This window comes from Manis pentadactyla, chromosome 11, assembly GCF_030020395.1.
Source record: "Manis pentadactyla isolate mManPen7 chromosome 11, mManPen7.hap1, whole genome shotgun sequence".
In the NCBI taxonomy this organism is placed as follows: Eukaryota; Metazoa; Chordata; class Mammalia; order Pholidota; family Manidae; genus Manis; species Manis pentadactyla.
The window spans coordinates 10,517,378-10,539,470 of NC_080029.1; the positions used below are offsets into that span (position 1 = coordinate 10,517,378).

General features: G+C 50.0%; 1 protein-coding gene across 2 annotated transcripts in view; it reads right to left on the minus strand.

The window, feature by feature from the left end:
• OTUB2 (OTU deubiquitinase, ubiquitin aldehyde binding 2) overlaps positions 1 to 22,093 on the minus strand; it is a 47,390-nt gene that overhangs the window by 19,735 nt on the left and 5,562 nt on the right. For both annotated transcript variants that reach the window (XM_057488187.1, XM_057488188.1), the window contains exon 2: positions 15,561 to 15,677. In XM_057488187.1, the coding sequence (XP_057344170.1) occupies positions 15,561 to 15,677 (117 nt within the window). The remainder of the gene's footprint in view (positions 1 to 15,560; positions 15,678 to 22,093) is intronic.

Genomic DNA, 22,093 nt, shown 5'->3' on the forward strand with positions numbered 1-22,093 from the left:
TCAGTAGGTTGCCCAGCACCCAATTAATGTTTGTTGAATGAATGAATTTCCAGGTGGAGACTCTGTGCCTCTGGAATTGTGTGGCGCGCGCGCGCGCGCACACACACACACACACACACACACACACACATATATGTATAAAGAACCAGGTTTGGTGATTCACCCTGCATACAAGCTCATTACTACTGAACATCAAACAGAGGAATATGTATCATTCAAAGATTTATTCATCAGCCCTTGAACCCTCGGAGATGATTTGTTGGGGTGGGGGAGGGAGATTTTGTGGGGAAGAGAATCCAGCGCATTGTTTTTGCTCTTTTGACAAGTATCAACATTTTCGGAGAAGCATTATCAACCAATTCCCGGCCCCAAGCACCAGGCTATAGGTTCTTCAGCAGACACACATCTGTGGTCTTCCAAATTCGTATAATTTACTAGGTGAGGATTTGGGGGTCAATCAAGGGTCAAGGACCAACAACAGTAGAAGTTTTATTGAGCACTAACTGGGCATGGGGGACTGCTCTAAACCCTCAACTTATGTTATCTTAATTTTCTCACAACTCATTTATGGGGGTATATTATTATTTTCCCCATTATCCCTAGTTTACAGATGAGGAAACCAAGGCAGAGGAAAATTAAGGTACTTGCCCAAATTCACACAGCATACATTGGGACTCCAGGCAAACTGACACTAGTACTGGTTTTGAATTCCTTCTGCTGAAGAACCATTCACATGATTGTCAGGGCCTTGTGCTCGCTAATGCTTTTGGAAAGTTTCTCCTCCTTGTTTTTTACAGCCAAAGAAGCCAGAGAGGTGACAGGAGCATCCCAGTGGTGCTCAGCTAGGAAGTGACCCAGCTGGGCTGGATCCTGGACTTTGACTCCCCCTGTAGTGCCCATGCCAGGCTGTGTTAGGCTTCACTGGGTGGGGGAATGACTGAGCCAGTGATGGCTCCACGGGGTGCCTGAGGAATCTTTGCCAAGGAAAAGAGGAAAGGGCCTGTGGGGGCATTGCCTGCGGCCTGGTCTTTGGCTTAGCCCTAGTCAGGCCCGTATCTGAGGCGTTCGGGGCCTCAAGGAGGAGGGCCCTGAGTGAGCTGACTGACGCTACTAGGAGCCCTCATGTTGGCCCACCCTGAGCCATTGACCCCTCTCCTCCCCTTTCTAGACCACGACAGCCCCAAACTGAGCTGCCACTGGTGAGTGGCAGGAGCACTAGGCTGAAGTGTGCAAGGAACCTGGGCCCTAGTGATGACTCTCTCACTCACTGCTCTGTGGCCTCAGGTGATTTCCAGGCCCTTTCTGGGCCTCTCCTCACTCAGTGAGAGGGTTGGACAATCTGGGTGATTAAAAAAAAAAAAAAAAAAAAAAGATATGTAAAAAATATTTTTAATAGTGAAGTTTTTAAACAAAACAGTCTTACCCAGAATCTCAGTACATGTGTAATGAAATCTTTCCTTAACTTGCAGCTCGAATGAGCAGGGAAAATGAAATGCAGTATCTTTAGTCTATAAGTAGTCAGGCTTCTTCCGGACTTGCTAAAGCTGGTTAGAAGAGAAAAAGTGTTTACAGGAGTTCCACTGGGTCCAAATTGAAAATGTGAGCAGCCCTTTCAGGGGCCGCCCCGTGGCTGGGTGTAAACATGTTCTGTCTGGAATAAATTGGCTCTCCTCTTGCTGTGCTACTTCCACCTGGGGCCGGGGGATCCGGGAGGGGTCGGGGGAAGGCTGCTATGGCCTCACAGGTTCAGAGAGGAGGGTCTTGACCTCCAACACAGGAGTCGGCACCGGCCGGGGTGCTGGACACCCCAACATCCGGGGCTGGGCTCCGTGGCCCACGTGACTCGCGGTCACACCCAGAGAGGCCTCCCAGGGTTCCCTGCCTTACTCTACAGCACTGGTCCCAGCCCACCTTGCTCACTCCCTCTCCCTCACGTCCCCACTTCCCCAGGATGTGACTTCAGAGGATGGCTTCAACCTTCCCCATGCTCTTCTGCCTTTGATCCTCTGCTCCTCCTAGAAGGCCCATTTCACAGACTCCACTTGTCACATTCCACCTGTCCTTCAAATTCTAGCTGCTCCTCTTTGAAGCCTTCCCAGATTGCCAGGCTGGTCATGAATGCCTCTGAATTTCCACCACACCCAATCTCTCCTTCTATGGTGCTGATCCCTTGCAACTGTGACTTGGAGGGGGTGGTAGGACAAGAAATGGCAAGTGTGGCATTGTGTATACTTCTGTCAGGATTCCCATGGCATCATTCCTGGGGCAAGTCAGAACTTTCTGAGCCTCTGCTTCCCTGTAAGGTGGGGGCATTCATACCAAACTCAAAGGGTAGGCAGAGGACAAAGGGAGAGGTTCATGTGAAGTACATGGCACTGTACTTGGGATCTGGTAAGCGCTCAGAATATCTGGGCTGTGCATGATAGTTAATGGGGCCTGAGTCTTGCTCATCCTTGTGGGACTAAACCTAAAGGGGACAGGTAAGGATTAGCATGCGGCAGGGAGGAGCCCCAAGGAGATTTGTGCCTGCATGCTTGAAAGGAGGTTCATCTGCCATCTCCCCAGCTCAGTGACATGAAGTCATGGCAGGGGGACCTCAGGCAGCCACACCATGCCTGGCAGAAACTTTCGGTGCAGGCCCATTTCCCGGCACTCTTTACATTGTGATATTTTGTGCATTTAGCAACACTTCTACCCTTCGCAAGCTGCAGGCAGGGTGCTCTGCAGGAGGACCAGGACCCCAGGGTTGTAAAGTGCTTCACCTCCACACAGGATGGCCACATCGTCCAGACTGCTCCCACCCCCTCACATCAGAGCATGCAATCTTGAGCTGGAGAACGTGCTGAGATACAAACCTGTGTGTTGTTTCACAGCTGGGGAAGATCAGAAAGAATGAGAGCTAGAATAAGCCTCCTTCTTCATGACACCACTACCAGGGAGCAGTGCATGGGCCAGCCCCAGAGCCAGCGGGCTGCCCTGGCTCCCACCCCCAGGGACAAGGTTGAGAAGGATGCTTTTATTTTTGAGAAAAGGTCTTTCCAGGAAGAACAATGGAACTTGGGGGATGAGAGAACGGGAGGTAGGTCTCACTGAATAGGGAGAACATTTTGGAATCAGATAAGGAGTGGAAGTAGGTGTCCCAGAACAGGGGGCACCCCTAGGCCTCCTCCTCGCTCTCATGTCACCTGCTGGGCCCTGAGAGGAAAGACCTGTACTGTCCAAGGAAACACAGGTCATTGGCCGTGCTAGTGAGGATTCCTTCGGATCTTCCCTTTATGGCCGTGTATGTTTGGGTGAGGGCTGCAACAGGACCAAAGACAGTTCATTCATCATTCAACAAAGATGTACTGAACATCTACTGTGTAATGGCACGAACCCTGCATGTCGTGCACAGAATGACAAACATCAGCCTCCATTGTATCAGGGAAGTCACCTCCAGGGACTCGGCACTGAACCAGCAGCCCAGGACCACACAGCCCCAGTGGGATGGGGACAGAGCCCCCTAAATGGTTGAGATGCAACACAGTGAGAGTTCAATTTACTAGGGGAAACCAGAAGGAAGGCACTATTCCTTGTATCCTCAGAGAGAGCCCTGGAGAGTGTCACGTGACAGGCTGCTCTGGCTTTTCAAATGTGAGACAGGAAAATCTGGAGGAGAAATAATTTTACAAGGTCCAGTTATGTTATACCACATCAATGCTCACTTTTCAGTTTAAACATGACCCACAGCCCCTGAAGGGTAATAGCTGGGCCAATTTTCCCATCAACTACCCATCTGTGGGCTCCCCCAGGCCCAGGTTTTGACAGCAAGTGCTTGTACCCCACACAGTCTCGGGGGCTAGGCAGGAAGCACTCTCTGGCTGCCATGGAGGAGAAAGCTTTGGGTGTGTTTATAGAAAGTGGAGGCTGGTGGTGGTGGGCTGGGGGAGGGCCTGGGCTTGGCAGAGCCCCTGCCGCAGAGCCCTGTCCCGACCTCCCTGAGGTGGGCAGAGCACCAGGCTCTGAAGGCGGGTGGAAGGTGTCCTGAGTGCCCTCCACTGAGTGCCCCTGGCCCCCCACCTCCTGTGCTCCTGCCCTGTATGATTCCCTCTCCTCAAGCATGGGCTGCACCTACCAACTTGCCCATGATGACCAGAGTGCAAGAAAAGCAATAGACAGTTGCTTCTGAGGTTAGGTTCCCAAAGACTGTAGCTGCCCTCTTCTTTTCTCTCTGACTTGCCACCTTGCCAGCTGCCTTGTGGAGAGGTCTGTAGGGCAAGGCACTGAGGGGGACCATCAGCCAACAGCCAGCAAAGACCTGAGGCCTTGGGTCCGACAGCCTGGGAGGGACGTCCTCTGCCAACAGCCACATGAGGGAACTTGGAAGCTGATTCTCCTCCAGTTGAGCCTTCAGATGAAACCATGGCCCTGGCCAACAGCTGAATTGAGGCCTTGTGGAGAGACCCTGAGCCTGAGGGTCTGTGCCACCTAAGCCATGCCCAGATGCCTGGCCCCAGGAATAATGAGGTAATAAATGTTCATTTGTGTAAGTTAAGTTTTGGGGTGATTTGTTACTCAGCATTCAATGACTAATATGCCTCAGTCTGCTCCTTTGCAAAATGGGGATAATGATATTCACATGTCTGGGTAATGGTGTGGATGAACCCAGCTCTGAGGGTGACTTCCTCAAGCCCCCACTGGAGAGAGACTGGGTGTTCCACAGCACCGTTCCTCACCACTGCTTTAGGCACACAAGTCAATGTCTAATTGCAAATTATGGCAAGTGCTGGTAAGGAAGAGAGCAAGGTGCTGTGGGCGCAGGTAACCAAGGGCCCTGGCCTTTTCTGGGGGAGAGGGAAGGCTTCTCAGAGGAGGTGAATCTTGAGGAGGTTTCACCTGTCCTCCTCGCCCCTGTCCCCACCCTGTTGGTCTCTGTTTCAGTGCTGTTTGATTTCCTGCCTGTGCATTTATCACAGTTCATGACTATCTGTGTACCTGCCTTGGGTAAGCTCCAGGTGCACGGAGTACCTGGCATGTGCTTGGCACATGGTAGGTGCTCAAGAAAAATGCACTGATGAATGAATAGGTATAAGCAAAGACTCAGGGACAAAGTATAAGAGGTCTAGGGGACAGCATTGGTAAAGATCTTAGGAGAGAAGCTGGCTGTTGTGGCTGGAGCACGAGAGAGAAGGGAGATGGTTCAGATGGGGCTGAGGAGCTAGACCAGGTCAGGTCATGCAGGCTTTGTAGGCCCTGGGAAGGGGTTTGTCTTCAGGGCAATAGGGAGCTTTAGAAGGGGCAGAAGGGAGGGTGGACATGATCAGATGTGTCTGAGTGACTGCTGTGGCTGCTGTGAGAAGGATGGGTTTCAGAGGGCAAGAGTGGAAATCAGGCCCCACAGGAGGTGGCTGTAGTCATCCAGGCCGGAGAAGAGAGTACTGGGCACCAGGGTGGGCACAGAGATGGGGGAAGTGGACAGTGTTCAGGAGCAGAAGTTAATATGGACAGGACCTGGTGACCTCAATTAGACTGAGCAAGTTCAGTGAGTGAATGAATCCCCCACATACCATATCCCAGGACATGAAAAATGGGTAGTTCTGGGCTCTGTGATCTCTAGAAACTCTAGGCCCCTGGAGAGAAAAGCACAGAAAAGCTTGGTCTTGGAGGGGCTGATAAAAGCATCTTGAAGCTCGAGCCTGTGTTTACAGATAATGGACCCTGTGTGGGCTAAGTGCTGGCTCCTCGCACAGGTCCCTGGGGGACACCGGGCTCTGCCAGGCAGACATGAAGTGCAGCATATATGCTGGATTATATGTGGTCCTCAGACATTCTTACAGGGAGAAAATGATTTTTTTGTACAAGAACAAAGTATTATGAAATAAAATGTGAATTCACTCATATAAAATTTTCAGATGAGACACAAAAGTGCACAGATACTCAGTTTCCATCAAGCCCGAGCATCAGGGCCCTGGAAGTCTGAGTTCACTCTCCTCTGCCATCAGAACCATTGGCCAAAAATTCTAGAAGCTTTGATTAGGAAAAGTGCCTAGCTTTGAGGTCAGCTAGACTTGAACTTTGTCACCTCTTTGCTGTGTGACCTTGAGGGGGTTGCTGTACGTCTCTGAGGCAAACTATTACTTTCTGTGGCCTTTGAAAACCCTGCCTCTCCAAGGAGGACTTTGAGCGGTTGTTCCTCTCAGATTGGCTCTCCGACTCACAAGTCTCATCTTTTATCACTTGCTGAAGGAGAATTGAAATTTGTTTATATTTTAGGTAGCAGCATTTTGCCAAGAATAATTTCTTATGTGAAAGCACAGGAAATAGAAAAATAGAAATCAACCATTGCAGGAGTGATTAACCATGGGCAGTGTCCCACACGGTATCCTTTGCAGGATTTATAATTTACTATAATTTCAAATTGCATAAAGGTTATGGATCAACTTTTGAAATCTTTTTGACTGATAGGCTGACAAAAGGAAAAAACAGACCCCCACCCCCATCAACCAATGTTATAGGTGTGGTGAAATCCGATTTTTAGTCAGATCTTCCTCAATCCAGCCTCTGGAGTTGGTGATAATCTATCCAGCTGTTTGTGAGTAAAATAGTAACAGACAGAAATTTAAATACATAAATATGTATATATGTATGTACATATGAATGTGTGTGTGTGCACATACAAATAGACATGCACACATACACGCAGGGCCATCCTGTCTTTCTGTGCCCTTCCATCCCACCCATCCCACCTCTACTTGTTAAGGGCCCTGTGAGCCTGCGTGGGCCCTTAGCAAGTTCATGGGCCACTCCACCCAGAGCAAGGCTCTGTGGGCTCCCAAGAGGTGGGCGCCTGCCTCCCTCATTCCTTGGCAGCACCCTAGGGTGAGTGTCTACAGCATTCCCGTGACTGATGACACTGGGTAGAGGAGGAAAAAGAGCTCTTCTCCTAATAACACCCCTAGAGAACTCATAAACCCCTGCCTGGTTTTCTAGGGCTCACCCAGGAGGCTGCTGGGGAGACTGGGAGGTGGCATGGCCCTGGGCAACCATCAGCACCTGTGCACGGGACAAAGATGACCCTGAGGCCAAATGGGAGCCCAGATTCCTCTGCCCCCCAAATATCCCTCACTTTTCATTCCTACATGTCCCTTACAGTTTTCACTTAGAGATTTACTCCTTTGCTGAAAGCTTTTCATCCATCCATCCATTCACTCATTCATCATTTACTCTAAGGATATAAGGATGTACTGGCTGGTTGGCTGGCTGGAGGCATTGCAGAAGCCCTGGGTATTGGGAGCTGTGCCATCCTCAGGACTCCTATCTCCAGATGAGGGTGAAGCCAGCCTTCCTCAGAACAAATTAGACCAGTGTTTTACTGTGCCCACAGATGCCCCAGGGATCTTGCTAAAATGCAGGCTCTGCCTTCTCACATGCTCCCAGGTGATGTCAGGACGCAGGTCCTCAGACCACACTTCGAGTAGCAGGGATGTGAGTAGCATACTCTCCCGATTCCCCCTGGGGACTGTTACACAGATTTGAACTTGAGCCATTGACTTCCACCTCTAGTTGATGATTCACGCCTGTGCTCCCTTCAGCCTGTAGTCGCATCTCTGAAAGGACACAGTCAGTGGGCCTGTCCTCTGAGCTGTGCAACCCTGGGCAAGGCTTTCACTTCTGAGCCTGTTTCGTCATCTGTAAACGGGAAGTAGTCACTTTCCAAGGTTGGTGTGAGGCCTGCACACAGCAAGTGTCCAGGGCACATTACTACTTGTTCTGATAGTTATTTTTGCTACCAAAACGTTTCCAGTTCCAGTGATATTGTTCCATTTGGACCCAATGGACCTGAGTTCATGTCCCAGCTCAACCACTGAGGAGCTGTGCAACCTTGGAACAAGCCACATAACCACCCTGAGCTGCAACTTCCCCTCTGTATTACAGAGCTGGAAAACTGATGCTTACTGGCTCATGGGTGGTGGGGATGACTCAGTGGGTTACAGTGACCTGTAAGCAGCATTCTCCCACCCCACTGGGGAGTCCTCACCATGGGGAGCCATCAGGAGCCTCACTCTCTTGATTCACTCATACATGCCTGCTCATCCACACTGAACGCCTGCTCAGCGCCAGGTCGTCCTGGCTAAGCGTGGAGAGTCAGGAGCCAAGGAGATGTAGCTCTGGCCCTCACATCTTCCCCTCCACAGTGCTGGAGGGCAGCTGGGGGCCCAGGTCTCCCTTTCTCTGGACTCTGAATGCGGAGCTCACGTGATACCAAACCATGCCGACAGGCAGCCAGGGACCATTGAGCTTCAGCACCAAAATGCACAGAAACAGTGCAGTGTCTTCTGGAGATGCCTAGTAAGGGCCATGGGGAACAGGCCAGGGCCAGGTGGCTTGGGTCTGAAGGAGTTTGCCACGTTCCCATAGTCTGGCTGGCACTCGTGGCCTCATAGAACAAGCCCTGGAGTGGCCAGAGCAAGCGGGCAGGACATCGGCCCCCAGGCTGAGAGCTGGGAGTGAAGGCTGAAGTGCCCAGCGCCTTTTCGGCCAGAGCCACAGCAAGGATGTTTCCTTCCAGGTATTCCCTGTCATCCTCAGCTGACCAACTTCCTTACCTGGAGAATGGAGCGCATATGGACACCCACATTTTAATGCTAGAGGCCAGTGGGGATCCATCCAGAGAGCAGAGCCACATTCAAGAAGCCAGAGCTGTGAACTCAGAGAGAAGACCCCATGCAGCGGGGCAAGAACCCTGTGTTCAGAGACTTGAAGGCAGTCCTGTGGGTGAAGGACTTGACATTAACCTTCTTCCTGGGGACACTGAAGGTTAGGGTCAATGAGATGCCAAGAAGGATTGGTTTCCAGTTAATTTTTTCCAATTTTTGAATAAAGCCTTTTATTTTCTGTTCATAAAAGTGAACTGTGCTTATCACAGAAACTGAAAAACTACAGAAAAGTATAAAGGAGAAAATTAAAAATTAGAATCTTACCATTCAAAGCTAACCACTGCCAACATGGCAGAACAGTGTTCCTAACCGCTTCCTACATCACAGCGTCCCTCGGAGACACAATTCAAGCCCACCAGGTGGACTGGCTCCCACATGCTAGTGACTCTTGTTGGAGAGAGCATGGAATTTGAAGTGTACAGGTGTATCTGACAGCTATTGCTGTGATGCTGTGTAACAACCCACCTCAAACTTTACTGGCTTACAATTATGAGCATTTATGTCCCACTCAGGTGTCTATGAGTTGGCTGAGGATTGAGTGGTTTCAGTGGATCCAATCTTCAGGATGGGTCCATATCTGCTCCACATGGCTCCCATCCCCCGGGACCAGGGGGCTCCCAGAAGCACATTTTCTTCATGGCAGAGCTCGTGGGTGCTCAGTTCAACTGCACAATCATGTTTTAAGCCTCTGCTTGTGTCATAATCCACTAACATCCTACTGGCCAAAGCAAGTCACATGGCCAACCAAGAGGTGGAGGTGAATACTCGGCCCCCCAAGAGCCTCTAGCAAGTGTGGATGTAGATACCACCACAGGGGGGTGGAGACTTGGGACCCCTAATTCAATCTGCCATACTAGGGGGGCCTAATACCTCCCTCATCTCCCAGGGTCAGGATCCTCCCACTTAGAAACACTGCTTCATATAATTTTTACTGAATGAGGTTTATATTCTACTTTTTAAAAATCCATTTTTTCTGCCTAACTTTACATCCTAGAGATATTTTCTTTACATTAAATATTTTTTAAAACGTGTAATTTAACAGCTGCAAAATTATAAAATCATAAGATTTGGGCATTGAACTCTTCCTCTGAGATATTTATTTCCAATTTGGCCTCTGTAAATAACAATGTGGTGAACATCTTTGTTGTCATCTATAATGGACATCTCTGACTTTGCTCACTCAGCACCAGGTCCCACCTCACTGTGCTGACAGTAGCCTGATGTCCCTTTGAGGGAATACCTGTCCCCTTCTTTCAGTCCACGTAGTTCATGTGGCATCCACCATGGGCTCCAGGGTAATGACCTCTAGCCATGAAATTATTCCACCTCATTTACACTCAAAAATCTGAGCCAGACCCAGCTAATCAGAGTATGGAATTCGCTAGTTACAGAGATTCAGGATGGATGCACCAGGCCTGGTCAGTGAGGGACTTGTTTAAAGCCAGGCATGTGACCAAAGGTGATCCAATCAGAGTGAACCCTGGGACTGGTCCACGACTTCCTGGAAAAAGATATTCTCTCTTTGCCTCTGACTTCAACTTCTGAGGATGCAGGGCTGAGGTTGCTGTCAGTCATCTTGTTTACACTGAGCCTGAGAATGGGGCCGAGATGTAGAATAGCAAAGCCTAGAGACCAAGGACTGGATTCTGTTGACACTGAGCTCCTTAACAAGCTGTACCTAAGCTAAAATCCTTGGTCTTACACATTTATAAGCCTCTTCTTGGTTTAAGCCATGTTGAGTTGGGCTTTCTGTCAGTTTAAGCCAAATAGCTCTTGTTTTACTAACGCAAATGTATTGACCTAGAATTACCACACCAAAGGACGGAGCATTTTTCAGCCTCACGACCTCTTATAAAATTGACTTTCAGAGAGTTTACGTCAAACATTTTCACAGTGTTGGAGAGCCTGTCTTACAAGGATTAGTGTATTCATTTAAATTTTTTTGATGAGCAGAAAGTATGTGGTTTAGTTTTATTTTTAGTGAGATGAAATATTTTTCATGTTGATAGGCTATTTTTATTTATTTTGCAATTTGCTGAATACAAACAATTGATGTCAGTTTTTTTTACTTTGTAGGAGTTCTTTAAATATTTTTTAAAATGGTCCTTTTTTCAAATTTCTTGCTATTTTCCCACAGTTGATTGTCTTCTGATATTTTGATGTGTGCGGAGGTAGATGCATTTTTAAGTTTTATGCAAATTATTTTCAGGTGTCACTTCTATTGCTTTCATGCTTCTGAGTTTCTTCTCAACTAAAGACCAGGTAAATGTGGACCAGATTTTCTTCTTTTTGACATTAGGTACCCTGTATTTCTTACCCTGCCACTGGAGAGTCATCTACATTGGAGCTATTTGGGAACCTGTTCAAAATCCAGATTTCTGGGTCCCACCCCAGAATCAGAATCTGAGGATAATCTGTAGGTATCTCCATGCTTAGCAAATGGCATAGGTGGTTTTAGTGAACGTAACACTTGGAACACCACCCCCCAAAGGAATTGGAATATACTACAGCGTATGGTGTGAAAAAAGGATGTAATTTGATTTCCCCACCAAATAGCCAATTTTCTTAGCAGCAGCCATTTGCTAATTATCCAACTCTCCCAGTAGGGTTTGTAGGAAGAATTTTCTCACACTTGAAGTTGTTTAAGATGGAATTTTTTGGTAGGTAAGGAGCTCTTCGTCTCTGCTCCCCTTTGTTTAATACTATTCTGAAGATTTGACGCGCTAACTTAGCCTCCTTTATTATATTTAGCTTCCCTAATGAATTCAGCAGCCGAGGCCTACTGCACACTATCCCCCACCTTTCCTCCCTCTGTGCCTCTGATCCTCCTCTCCCAACAGCACCTGGAATATATAACAGATCTCCGTGTTTGTTGACTGAATAACAGCCTATTTCCTGAAACTCCCCTTGGAAAGTTAATTTGCGGACTCACCACCATTTGCAGCTCCTCAGTTGCTCTTAACTTTGACCTAAATCACCTAAACTTTCTTACCTTTTTTCTAAATCAGTTAACATCAGCTGATCTCCAGAGGTGAATTCTTTTCAGGGCTGCAGTAGTTGATTTTACACCAATGACACAATAAAACTAAACCAGTGCCTTCCATGCAGACAAAGCTTTTCCAACCTTGATGTAAGAACATCGGACTGGAGCACGGGTCTCTCTCTCAGACATTCTCTTTCCCAGTTTTACAGGCAGGAAAACCAGTCCGGAGAGATGCTTGGGTTTGCGAAGTTCTCCCTAAGAGTAATATTCATTCCAGGAAGCTTTGGGACCCTCAGGGTGAGCAGAACGCACTGACTTCTGGGGCACAGAAGGTATTCAGCTTCTGGAAACCAGTGGTGAGATGCCCCTTACATTCAGTACGTCCAGCTGGCTGTGGTCCCCAGTCTGCTATGGGCAAAGTGAGCCCCCACGCTCCTACGGCTCTGGGTGGTTCTCTGCAGGAGCTCCTGTCATTCCCAAGAGCTAGGCATCTATGCAAAGCTCCTTGGCCTCAGATGAACCCGCTGACGACAGGGAGAAATGCAGCCCTGGCTCCTGGGTGCAGGTCTCTAACCTGCGACTTCCCACTGGCTGCTACCACCAACTCAGGAAACTCCCCTTTTCTCCCCATCAGCCCCACTGGGGCATCCCCTGATATGGGGAACAGTAGCCCCTCAGGCTCAACTGGCTCCAGAACCTTGTCTGCCCTCTCACTGCCCCCAGGCTGGCTCCCACCCACGTGGGGTTGCTGGTGGTGGTAAAAGGAAGCCACACAGGTAAGGAAATGGTCGTGATGCTGGAAGGACCCGAGAGGCCATGGGCTGGATCAGTGCAGGCTGGAGCACTCTGAATTCTGGGCGCTGGGAAAGGGGGTCCTGGGGATCAAGTCTTGACTCTTTGAGCATTTCCTGAAGGGTCTGGGCTATCTTCTGAGGCCCTGGTCCTTGAGGCTGTCCCCTGACCATCACACTCTGGGTTCTGTGAGCATTGAGATAAATCTCATAGTCTCCATTTTGTCCAACATAAATTCCTGGGAGAGAAAAATAAATCTCTCTCACTTGACATCACTTCTCAGGGACCAAAGCACCATCAAAGGTTACCTACATCTCCTTCAGCTCTCACAAGAGCCCTACAAAGGATGTGGTATCAATGACAATTGGAAAATGAGCAAACTGAGGGTCAGAGAGGTTAAGTGACTTGCCTAAAGCCACACAGTCCAGTGGGGGCAGAGGTGGATGACTCAGAGTCAAGATCCTCCTGTGACTTCCTGAATGGGGTTGCCTCCCTCTTCACACTGCTTCCTTCAAGAAGCCCACCCTGACTGGCCCCAGTCACCCTCTCAGACAGTCATTTCTTAAGGACCAGGTGACCTTTTTTCTGCCCTGATCCCAGTTCTTTACCCAGCCCAGTACTGAGCACATCTGGGTGACTCAATAAGTCTTGACTGAGTGATTGTTGAGGGAGACCCTTGGGACCTCATGGCATCACCATGTAATTTCTTCCCCTTTCTTAGGAAAATGATGAAATTGATACATTGTGGCTCTTTAGACAAATGTGCCCTTATTGAAAATTATTCATATCAACATGAATGTGAATAACAGTTATGCCCCAGGGATGCCAAAAACGTGAATGGTGGCCCTGGAGCTGGGCCACAGAGCAGCCCTGACACAGAAATTCTTCTAAGAAGTCCTCAATTGGCACACAGGCATGTTCACTATTGACTGTTGCTATGGACAGTGCTGGAGAAGGGACCTGCCCTCAGTGTTCCGGAACACAAGAGTCCCAAGTTTGAACATCTCCACTGAGCCTGCCCGGATAGGAAAACAAGTTATGACCTAGGATGAAGCCAGCACTGAAGGTGGGAGACAGGAGAGGGCGGAAGGGACGAGTCCTTGATGGTCATACCATGCCTGAAACCCACCCACCCAGAACTTCCGCTCATGACGCAAGACGTGTCCTGCTGGAAGAGTCAGTCTCACAGAAGAACAAAGTTGGAGGACCCATACTTTCTAATTTCAAAATTTACTACAAAGCTACAGTAATCAAGACAGTGTGGTACTGGCATATAAGAATGAGCACATAGATCCGTAGAATAGAAATGATGGGCCAGAATTAAACCTTCACTTCATGGTCAATTGATTTGGGGCCATAAAGGGTGAGGAAACAATTCAATGAGGAAAGAATCGTTTTTTCAACAAACAGCATTGGGACAACTGAATATCCTTATATGAAAGAATGAAACTGGATCCCTATGTCATACCATATATAAAAATTAACTAAAAATGGATCATAAACCTTATTATTAGGGCAAAAACTATAAACTTCCTACAATAAAATTTAAGTGTAAATTTTCATGATCTTGGATTAAGCAATAGTTTTCTAAGATATGATGCCTACAGCACAAGTCACCAAAGGAAAAAAAAGCTAAATTGGATTTCATCATAATTAAAAGCTTATGTTCTTCTTCAAAGGAAACCATGAAGAAACTGAAAAGACAACACATAGAATTGAAGAAAATATTTGCCAATCATGTATTTGGTAAAGAACTTATATCCAGAATATATAAAGAAATCTTATAACTCAACAATAAAAAAGACAAATAATCCAATTAAAAAATGGGCACATGATCCAAATAGACTTCTCCAAAAAAGATTTACAGGTGGTCAATAAACACATGAAAAGGTGCTCAACATTATTAGTCACCGGGGGAACCACCATGAGATACCACTTCACACTCACAAGGATGACTATTTTTTTCAAAAGATAAACAATACCAAATGTTGACAAGGCTATGGAGAAATTGGAATCCTCATACCTTGATCATGGGACTGTACAGTTGTGTAACCACTTTGGAAGACAGTTTGGAAGTTCCTCAAAATGTTAAACCCAGTTACCATGTGATTTGGCAATTCCATTCCTAGATCTATAACCAAGATAACTGAAAACACATGTCCACACAAAGAAGTGTACATGAATGTTCATAGCAGCATTATTCATAACAGCCCCAAAATGCAAACAACTCAAACGTCCATCAACTGATGGATAAACAAAAGGCAGTATATCCACACAGTGGAATAGTACACAGCCCTAAAAAAGAATGAAATAGAGGTTGATTCTACAACATAAATGAATCTTGAAAACATTATGCTAAGTGAAAGAAACCAGATGCAAAATCTATCTTTCTAGGGTGATGAAAATATTCTGGAATTGTAGTAGTGACGGTTACACAGTTCTGACTATACTGAAACCAATGAAGTATAGGCTTTAAAAAGAATAAATATTATGGTATGTGAATTATAACTCAATAAAACTATTCAGACAGATGCCAGTCTGATCACATGCTCTCTGTTACTGTTGGACCAGCACTATGAATGATGGGCCTTTGGTCCTGGTGCGGGCAGTGTGAAAGGGAGGCTCAGCGGTCTTGACCAAGAGTCTGAAGTTCAAATTGAGGACCCTGCACGGAGGTTCCCTCGGTCACTGAAATGCCCGTACCCAGTGTGCACATACATTTGGACATGTGTGACTGCCTGTGTGTATCTTGGTGTGTGTGTTTGCAGGTGTGTCTGTGTATGTTTCACGTGTATTGTTAGGTGTGCAGAGAACACATGACTGTATGAGTGTGTACCCTGTGTGTGTGAGATACACCTTTATATATAAAGACCAGGTAGGGCAAGAGTTCCTTTACACTTGTCTCTTACCCTGTACCTAATGGATTCTCATTGCAGGTTTGTTGAGAGACTAATAGACCTACTGCACCAGGAGCCCATGCAGCCATGAAGGGAGAGGCAAGGGGGCAGGGGCAACACGACAGCACCAGGAGCTGAGGCCCAGGACAGGCCTAGGTTGGAGACTGGCCCGTGGCAGTGGGGAATCCTCACCTGAAGCAGGTCGAGCTTGCAGAAGAGGCCCAGGCTCTCAGGCACACTGTGGCCAGGGAAGCAGCACTGCTGGGCCATGTGGTTGATGGCGATCTGCATGTAGCTGAGCAGCTGATTCTACAAGAGAAGGAGGAGGCTCAGGCTATCTCCCAGTACTCCTACGACCCGTCCTCAGCTCCTTCAAGCCAGAAGAGTGTCCTGGAGCCAGGAGCCACCTGCTCATCCTGGGTGTGCCCCACTCCTCAGGGCTTAGGTGGGGTCACCCACCGCAGGGCCTGAGCATCCTTCCCTCAAAAGAGTGCCACTGGACTGACTAACTTCCTGGAGGGTCATCCCGGCTGGGACGTCTGTGGTGCGCACCGGGGCAGGGGCTGGGATGGGGTGTGGAGCACCCCAGGGCTCCTCACTCTGGGCAGCGCCGGAGTACTGGACTGGAGGCCTCCGGGTTTGTGGCCAGCGGCAGCAGCTTTGCTGCCCACCTTACAGAGAAAGACCCAGAGGGGCTCTATTAACAGTGGCAAATCCACTCCCACCCCAAGCCCCTTGGTTGGAGGTCAGTAACCTAACCTTCATGACCCCAACCCTCACGTCTTCCAAACTAGGGTCCCATGGGTCCCGCAAAGGCACTACAGCTGCTGAAAGCCTCTGCCCGGTGGAGTGTGTCCAGCACAGTCCTGTGCCCCAAGCCCTGCTCCCGGTGTCCTCCCCACAGCCCTGAGGCTGGAAGAACACAGGCTCTGGCTACAGTGAGGACTCAGGACCCGGGGGCCAGGAGGGTAGCTAGTCCATATTCCCAAGGCTAGAAAAGAACAGTTACGGAGCTTAAGCCTGGAAATGCTGGTCTCTGGCCATGGCTTTGGCCATGACTTACTCTTTCTGAACATCACTTCTCTCATCTGTGAAATAGGTGTGGGTAAGCATCAACCAATATTTAGGAGTACCTATTCCAGGTTAGGCCCTGGGCTAAACACTGCCTGGCAATGATCAGAGACATAAGAATCACTGAAGATGGTGTGTAATAACCACTCACTTACATGTCATTATTTTATAATTAACCCAAGCATTTCAGAAGGATTGAGTAAGCGCCCAGCTATGCCAGGCCCTGGGCCTGGGTTGGGGGATCTCTGCTCTAGTTCTTGGTAAAGCCCAGTCCTTACCTACTCCTGGCCTGTTTTCCCATCTGTAAAATAATGTCTGCGCCATCTCAGAGAAGCCCTTAGAAGGCTAACGGTCACCCAAGAGAGGTAAGTGACTGAGTGGTGTGTGTGTGTGTTTGAGGATGACGGTTATTGAGGAGACAGCAGGCCCCTGTCCTGCTCCAGCTCCCAGGGCCAGCAGAGTGGACTCACATCCTAGCTGCCCATGTCTTTCAGGTAAGTGACACCATGTTCCAACTGCCACCACTGCTCCCGCTTGCGGTGACGCCTCCTCTGCTGCTGACACAGCCGGATCTTGAGGCTCTGCAGTGAGAGGGGCCAGGTCACCTGGGTGCAGCAACCCCTCCTGGGGCATCTGCCCTGGGCCTTGTCACAGGAGCTCACTGCCCAGGGTGGTCTGAGTGGGGATGGGATGGGGGAGGGGAAAGTTCTGGGTGTTTGAGGCCATTCAAGGCTCCAGAAGATGCAGGAAAAGGCATGTCCAGGGTTTGAACACGACCAGCCCCTGGAGCTGCTTTTCCTCCCCATAACCAGAGCCAACAGTCTGTGCCCTTCAGGCCACAGGGGCTGCTGGGAACACCAGGGAGCAGGGCTGTGAAAGGCCTGCCATGGCCCAGGGCTGTGCTGGGCATGCTCCCCCAGCTCGGCCCTGGGGGCTGTGCTTGGAGGACCTAGGACATACACAAGGGTCCTCCCTTCTCTGAGTCCTAGTTTCTTTGCCTTGAAAATGGGAAGAACTGCATGACTTGGACCAAGGTGCAAATTTTAAGGGGACATCAGAAAATTCAGTAATTAAGTAATGTTTTAATGCAGTGTCCCTAAAATAATCAAAGTTAATGCAAAAAAATCCATACTGAGCAAAATATTAAGGATAGGTTCTGTCCCTGCACTTGCCCACTCACCTCCTAACCTACCCTAGTGTCAGCCCTAGTAATTAAAACACCAACCTCGAGGTGCTGGGGTGAGATTTAAATGAGATAAAGCATGTGTAAATGCTTCTCAGGGGTCCCATCCCATACAGGATCCCTTCTCTAGGTAAAAAAAGGTACAGAATGGTGTAGGTTTTCAGCACTGCCACTAGAGGGCAGAGACCCGCTACAAACGTCAAGCAATGTTGCTACGCAAGAGTCAACTGACAGGTCCGCCGCCCTCTACGTGTACCCTTCCCCTCCGTGTCCCCAGACCCCAGCTGCAGCAAGCAAATTCATCATTCCATGCCTTTTGCCGGGGCAGTTGCTTCTGTCTGGAATGCCCATCTGTCCTGGTGAAAGTTCTATTCATTACAAGATTAACCAAAAAGGAAAGAAAGGTGACTTTCTGGGGCAGTAACTTTGAAACAGTTTATGTTCCTTGTCTTACAACAGACGACCACTTAAGTTGCACTGCCCTCATTGGACAGCTGAGAAACTGAAGTTCAGAGCTGGTACAAACTTGCCCAGGGTCATGCAGCCAGTCAGAGGCTGAGCTGAAATTTGAACCCTGGTCTATCTGAATCCAGGGCTTTTCTAGCATAAAGAGCACTTTTTAAGCATAAGCTGAGCCTCAGGAAAAACCCCAAGTCAGCCAGCTGAAGGGGAGAGAAAGGGATATAGGACAAGGCTATGGAGTGACAGCCCCACCCACACTGCTCAGCAGCCCACCACGGCTCCAGGTCTTCCCCGGGGTGCAGAGGGAAGAGGCCTTCAATGCCTCCAGTTCTGCGGGTCAAGGGGAGAGGGCCAGGCTTCAGGCAGCTGTTTCCAGGGTAAGAGCCCTATGGCCCTCCGCTAGAGACTCCAGGCTCTGATGGACGGCCTTGTTCGTCTTGGAGGAGACCTCTAGATGCTTCTGGATGTCCCGGCTGCCTGTGAAGGGCTTCCCACAGTGTTCCGCCATGGCCTCCACCAGGGCCTCCTCTGACCCCTCCCCTTCGCTGGTGCCTGTGGAGACAGTGCCATGGCAGGATGGGTGGGCACAGCGGGCCCCCTGTAGTGGGTGGTGCCAATAAGGTGCATGGGGCTTCTGCTGTTGCGCCAACATTCAGGCTGGGGCCCCAAAGCTGAGAGGCACGGACGGTCCTTCAGAGCTTACTCCAAACAGCAGGACGGGCCAGCCCCATCCCCTGCCTCTTGTGTCTTCAAGAGAATCATCAACATTTGAAAGGCTGCCCAGCAGCTAAGGACAGGATTCTAGGTGCAGGCTGCCCAGTGAGGCCAGGAGACTGCCCCTAAGGACAAATTGCTGATTATGAGAGCCGACAAAAAGCAGCCAGGAACTGTTGCTGCCCTGAGTGACAGGGTCCCCGGCTTTGGTGCTCACTCATTCTGGATGGGTTGGACAGGGCTGAATTACTGAATTAGGATGGCCCCAAACTGGGAGGCTGCCGGAAGCAGTACTGGTTGCTGGGTCCTGGCACTCGAGCACACTGGACCTCACATCCCCAAACCAGGGCTGTGGCTCCAGCCCACGTTTATCCTCTTCCCTCCACCCACAGTGCTGTTTCCCTTTGCTGAATTCATTTGAGCTCCATGAGAGGCCACCTCCTCTGTGAAGCGTTCCCTGAACTCCAGGGCAGAGCTTGAGGCCCCCACGGCTCTATAGTACTTACTGCAGTGGCTATAAAGTCAGACCAGAGTCTGAGACTCAGACCCCCCACTTTCTGGCTGGGCAACCTTGGGCACGTTCCCTAACCTCTCTGAGCCTGGGCAACACAGTTCTCAGAGGCTTGTAAGAAGGGATAAAACAGCTTTACTGAAGTGCTTATCATGGAGTAAATATTTAATAAATGGCAATATTTATTTTTACTATCAAAGATGAGATCATAATGATAATGATAATAAAAATATGTGTGTGTCTCCTTCTCCTTCTCCTGAGACATTTCCAGCACTTATAACGGTGGACTCTGGTACAAATCATGATAAAACAAAACAAAACACAAAACCCATTTCAGATGTCTGTGTAACTTTAGTTGAAAATAGCAAAAAAAAAAAAAAAAAAAGCAAGGTCACGGCAAATGAAATAATTGTAATGATAGCCAACATTTACTATAAATGTTAGTTCCATGCAGGTGTGAGAGCACTAGCTCAACCGCAGGCACGGTGCTACATTCTTATAAAGGGTGAGTTTGTTCCATCCACACAACTGTTGTTGTTCCATTATACAGATAACTGTACATGATACGCTATTCAGATGGACGCCAGGACCATGCGAAACTGTCACGGGCCCCACTGGCAGAGCCGGGCTCACTGGCAGCCTGGCTCAGCACCTGTGACCCCCCTAACCCCTGTGGCATCGTCTCTGTGGATATCCATTCTGCAAATGGGCTCGAGCCTCCATGAGGTCACAGCCATGCCCGGGGACTGTGAGGGGACAGGCTTTCTGAGGAGGCTCCTTAAGTACCTTTGGGGATTTTCTCAAGGATCTTCATCAGATAGTCTTCAAAAAGCTGTGTTTCTGCACCTCTCTCTTCAGCTTCCTCTGCCTGTAGAGACAGTCAATGGTGGCAAGAGCCAGACACGAGAACATGGTCTGGAGGCCTCCAGGTCATGACCCCCTGAGGCTGCTCTCCGAAGATCTCCTGCCCAGACCCGCCCTGGGCCGGCCACTCACTGCCACCTGTGGGCCACTGAATTCAGCCTTTCCACCCCCATTTTCCTGATGAGCAAACTGAGTCTCAGACTGGTCAGAGGGGTGATGTCATCAGGCCACGAGAAAGGGGCTCAGGAGAGAGCTGGGTCTTTCCGGCATGGGGGTCTGTGAAGCCTCTGCTGGAGGCTGAGCAGGTGACGGCTGGCCTGAGCCCCTACCAGCTGGTGACCTGGCCAGGTGCTTCACCTCTCTGTGCCGGGGTAGCCTGGCTGCAAGGAGGGTAATGAGAAACCCTCCCCACAGGTTGGCTGGGACCATGCCTGGGGCGCCCAGCACACTGGGAGCACTCATTCTGAGGTTGGGGGCCTCAGGAGCCCCCAGAAGGGAGATGGCCATGTGCTGATGACCAGCCACGCTCAGCTCTCAGGGCAAACCCCCTAAGCAAGCTGGATCTCCAAGGGGTTGCCTGCTCTGGACACAGTCAAGATCCATAGTCAAGGGCAGAGGGCAGAGCAGGGACTGCCCTGGCCAGCTGGCTGAGCCGACAGAGGCTATGTGGGTCTCTCTGAGTGACCACCTAGTGACCCAGGACAAGCTACTCTGCCTCTTGGGCCCCAGTTCCCCATCCCTACAGTCCCGAAAAATACCTGGAAAAAATTGTCTTTCTCCACACATACCATGTGGCGCCCTGGGAGCCACAGCGCTAAAAGCCTTTCTGGGGCCAGGAATCCCTCATAGAATCTGGTGGACGGGTTGGACCTTTTCTCCATCAAATTGCTCGGACACACCCTTTCACACCTCGCTCAGGCTTTCGTGGGCAGCCTGAAACTGAAGGGCCATTCACAGGGCAGGACCCAGGCCTCCCCCAGAGCCAGGTGGCAACTGCAGAGGGGGTTTTAGAGGGGCTGAGCTGGCAGACACTTGGGGATAGCCACCCACGGCCCTGCCTTCATGGTGGGAGACGAAGCCCATGGAGGGCCTGAGACTAGCCCAAGGTCTCAGGTCAGAGGGTGGGAGCCAAGCCCCCTGCCTCCCCACCACTCTGTCCTCCTGATCACTCCTCTCCTCATCCTTTCCCTGGCCTCGCCTCCTCAGGCCTTTTTGCTCAGTCCCAGCTACTTAGCCCGGTAGGGGCGGCACTGGGGCAGGGGGAACCGCAAGGCCTGGGACAGCTCATACTTGGCCTGGAGCTGGCGGACGTCCTGGGACAGCACCTGCAGCCCCAGTCCTTGGTGCCAGGACTGCTCGGGCCAGGCCCCTGGCTCATGTCCTCAGCCCCCAGCATTGCCCCTCCCTACCGTGCTGGAGGCCGAGGGCCGAGGGGGCCGGGCAGGAAGAAGATGGGTGGCCACAGCCGTCTCCCCAGGTCCCTCCGACCGTCCGGAAGCCAGGTTACATTCCCACTTCATAGGAAAGGAAAGAGAGGCTCGGGGGGCCTGTGACCAACTCAGGGACTACAGCACGACTGGATGTGGGCCTGGGGGTCACTAAATCCACAGTCTGGGGTCTTGGAGCTGGGAGCCCAGCTGCGAAGGGGCCACATCTGCCTTTCTGTGGCCACTCTGCTGCCCTTGCCACCCCATAACTGGGATGGCCCCACCACCACCAGGTCCCGAGGGCACTGGGGCTTCCCAAGATGCCTGGGGGCTTCCAACAGGGGCAGCTCCCAGCAACATTCAGGAATGAGGCCTCAGGCCGGAGGGGCGGCTGGTTCAGAACGCGGCCCAGTTGAGGGGAGGCACCTTTGTCATCTGTGTCTTCCCACCCATCCCTCCACCATGCATTCATTTAATCAGCGTCACATGCTTT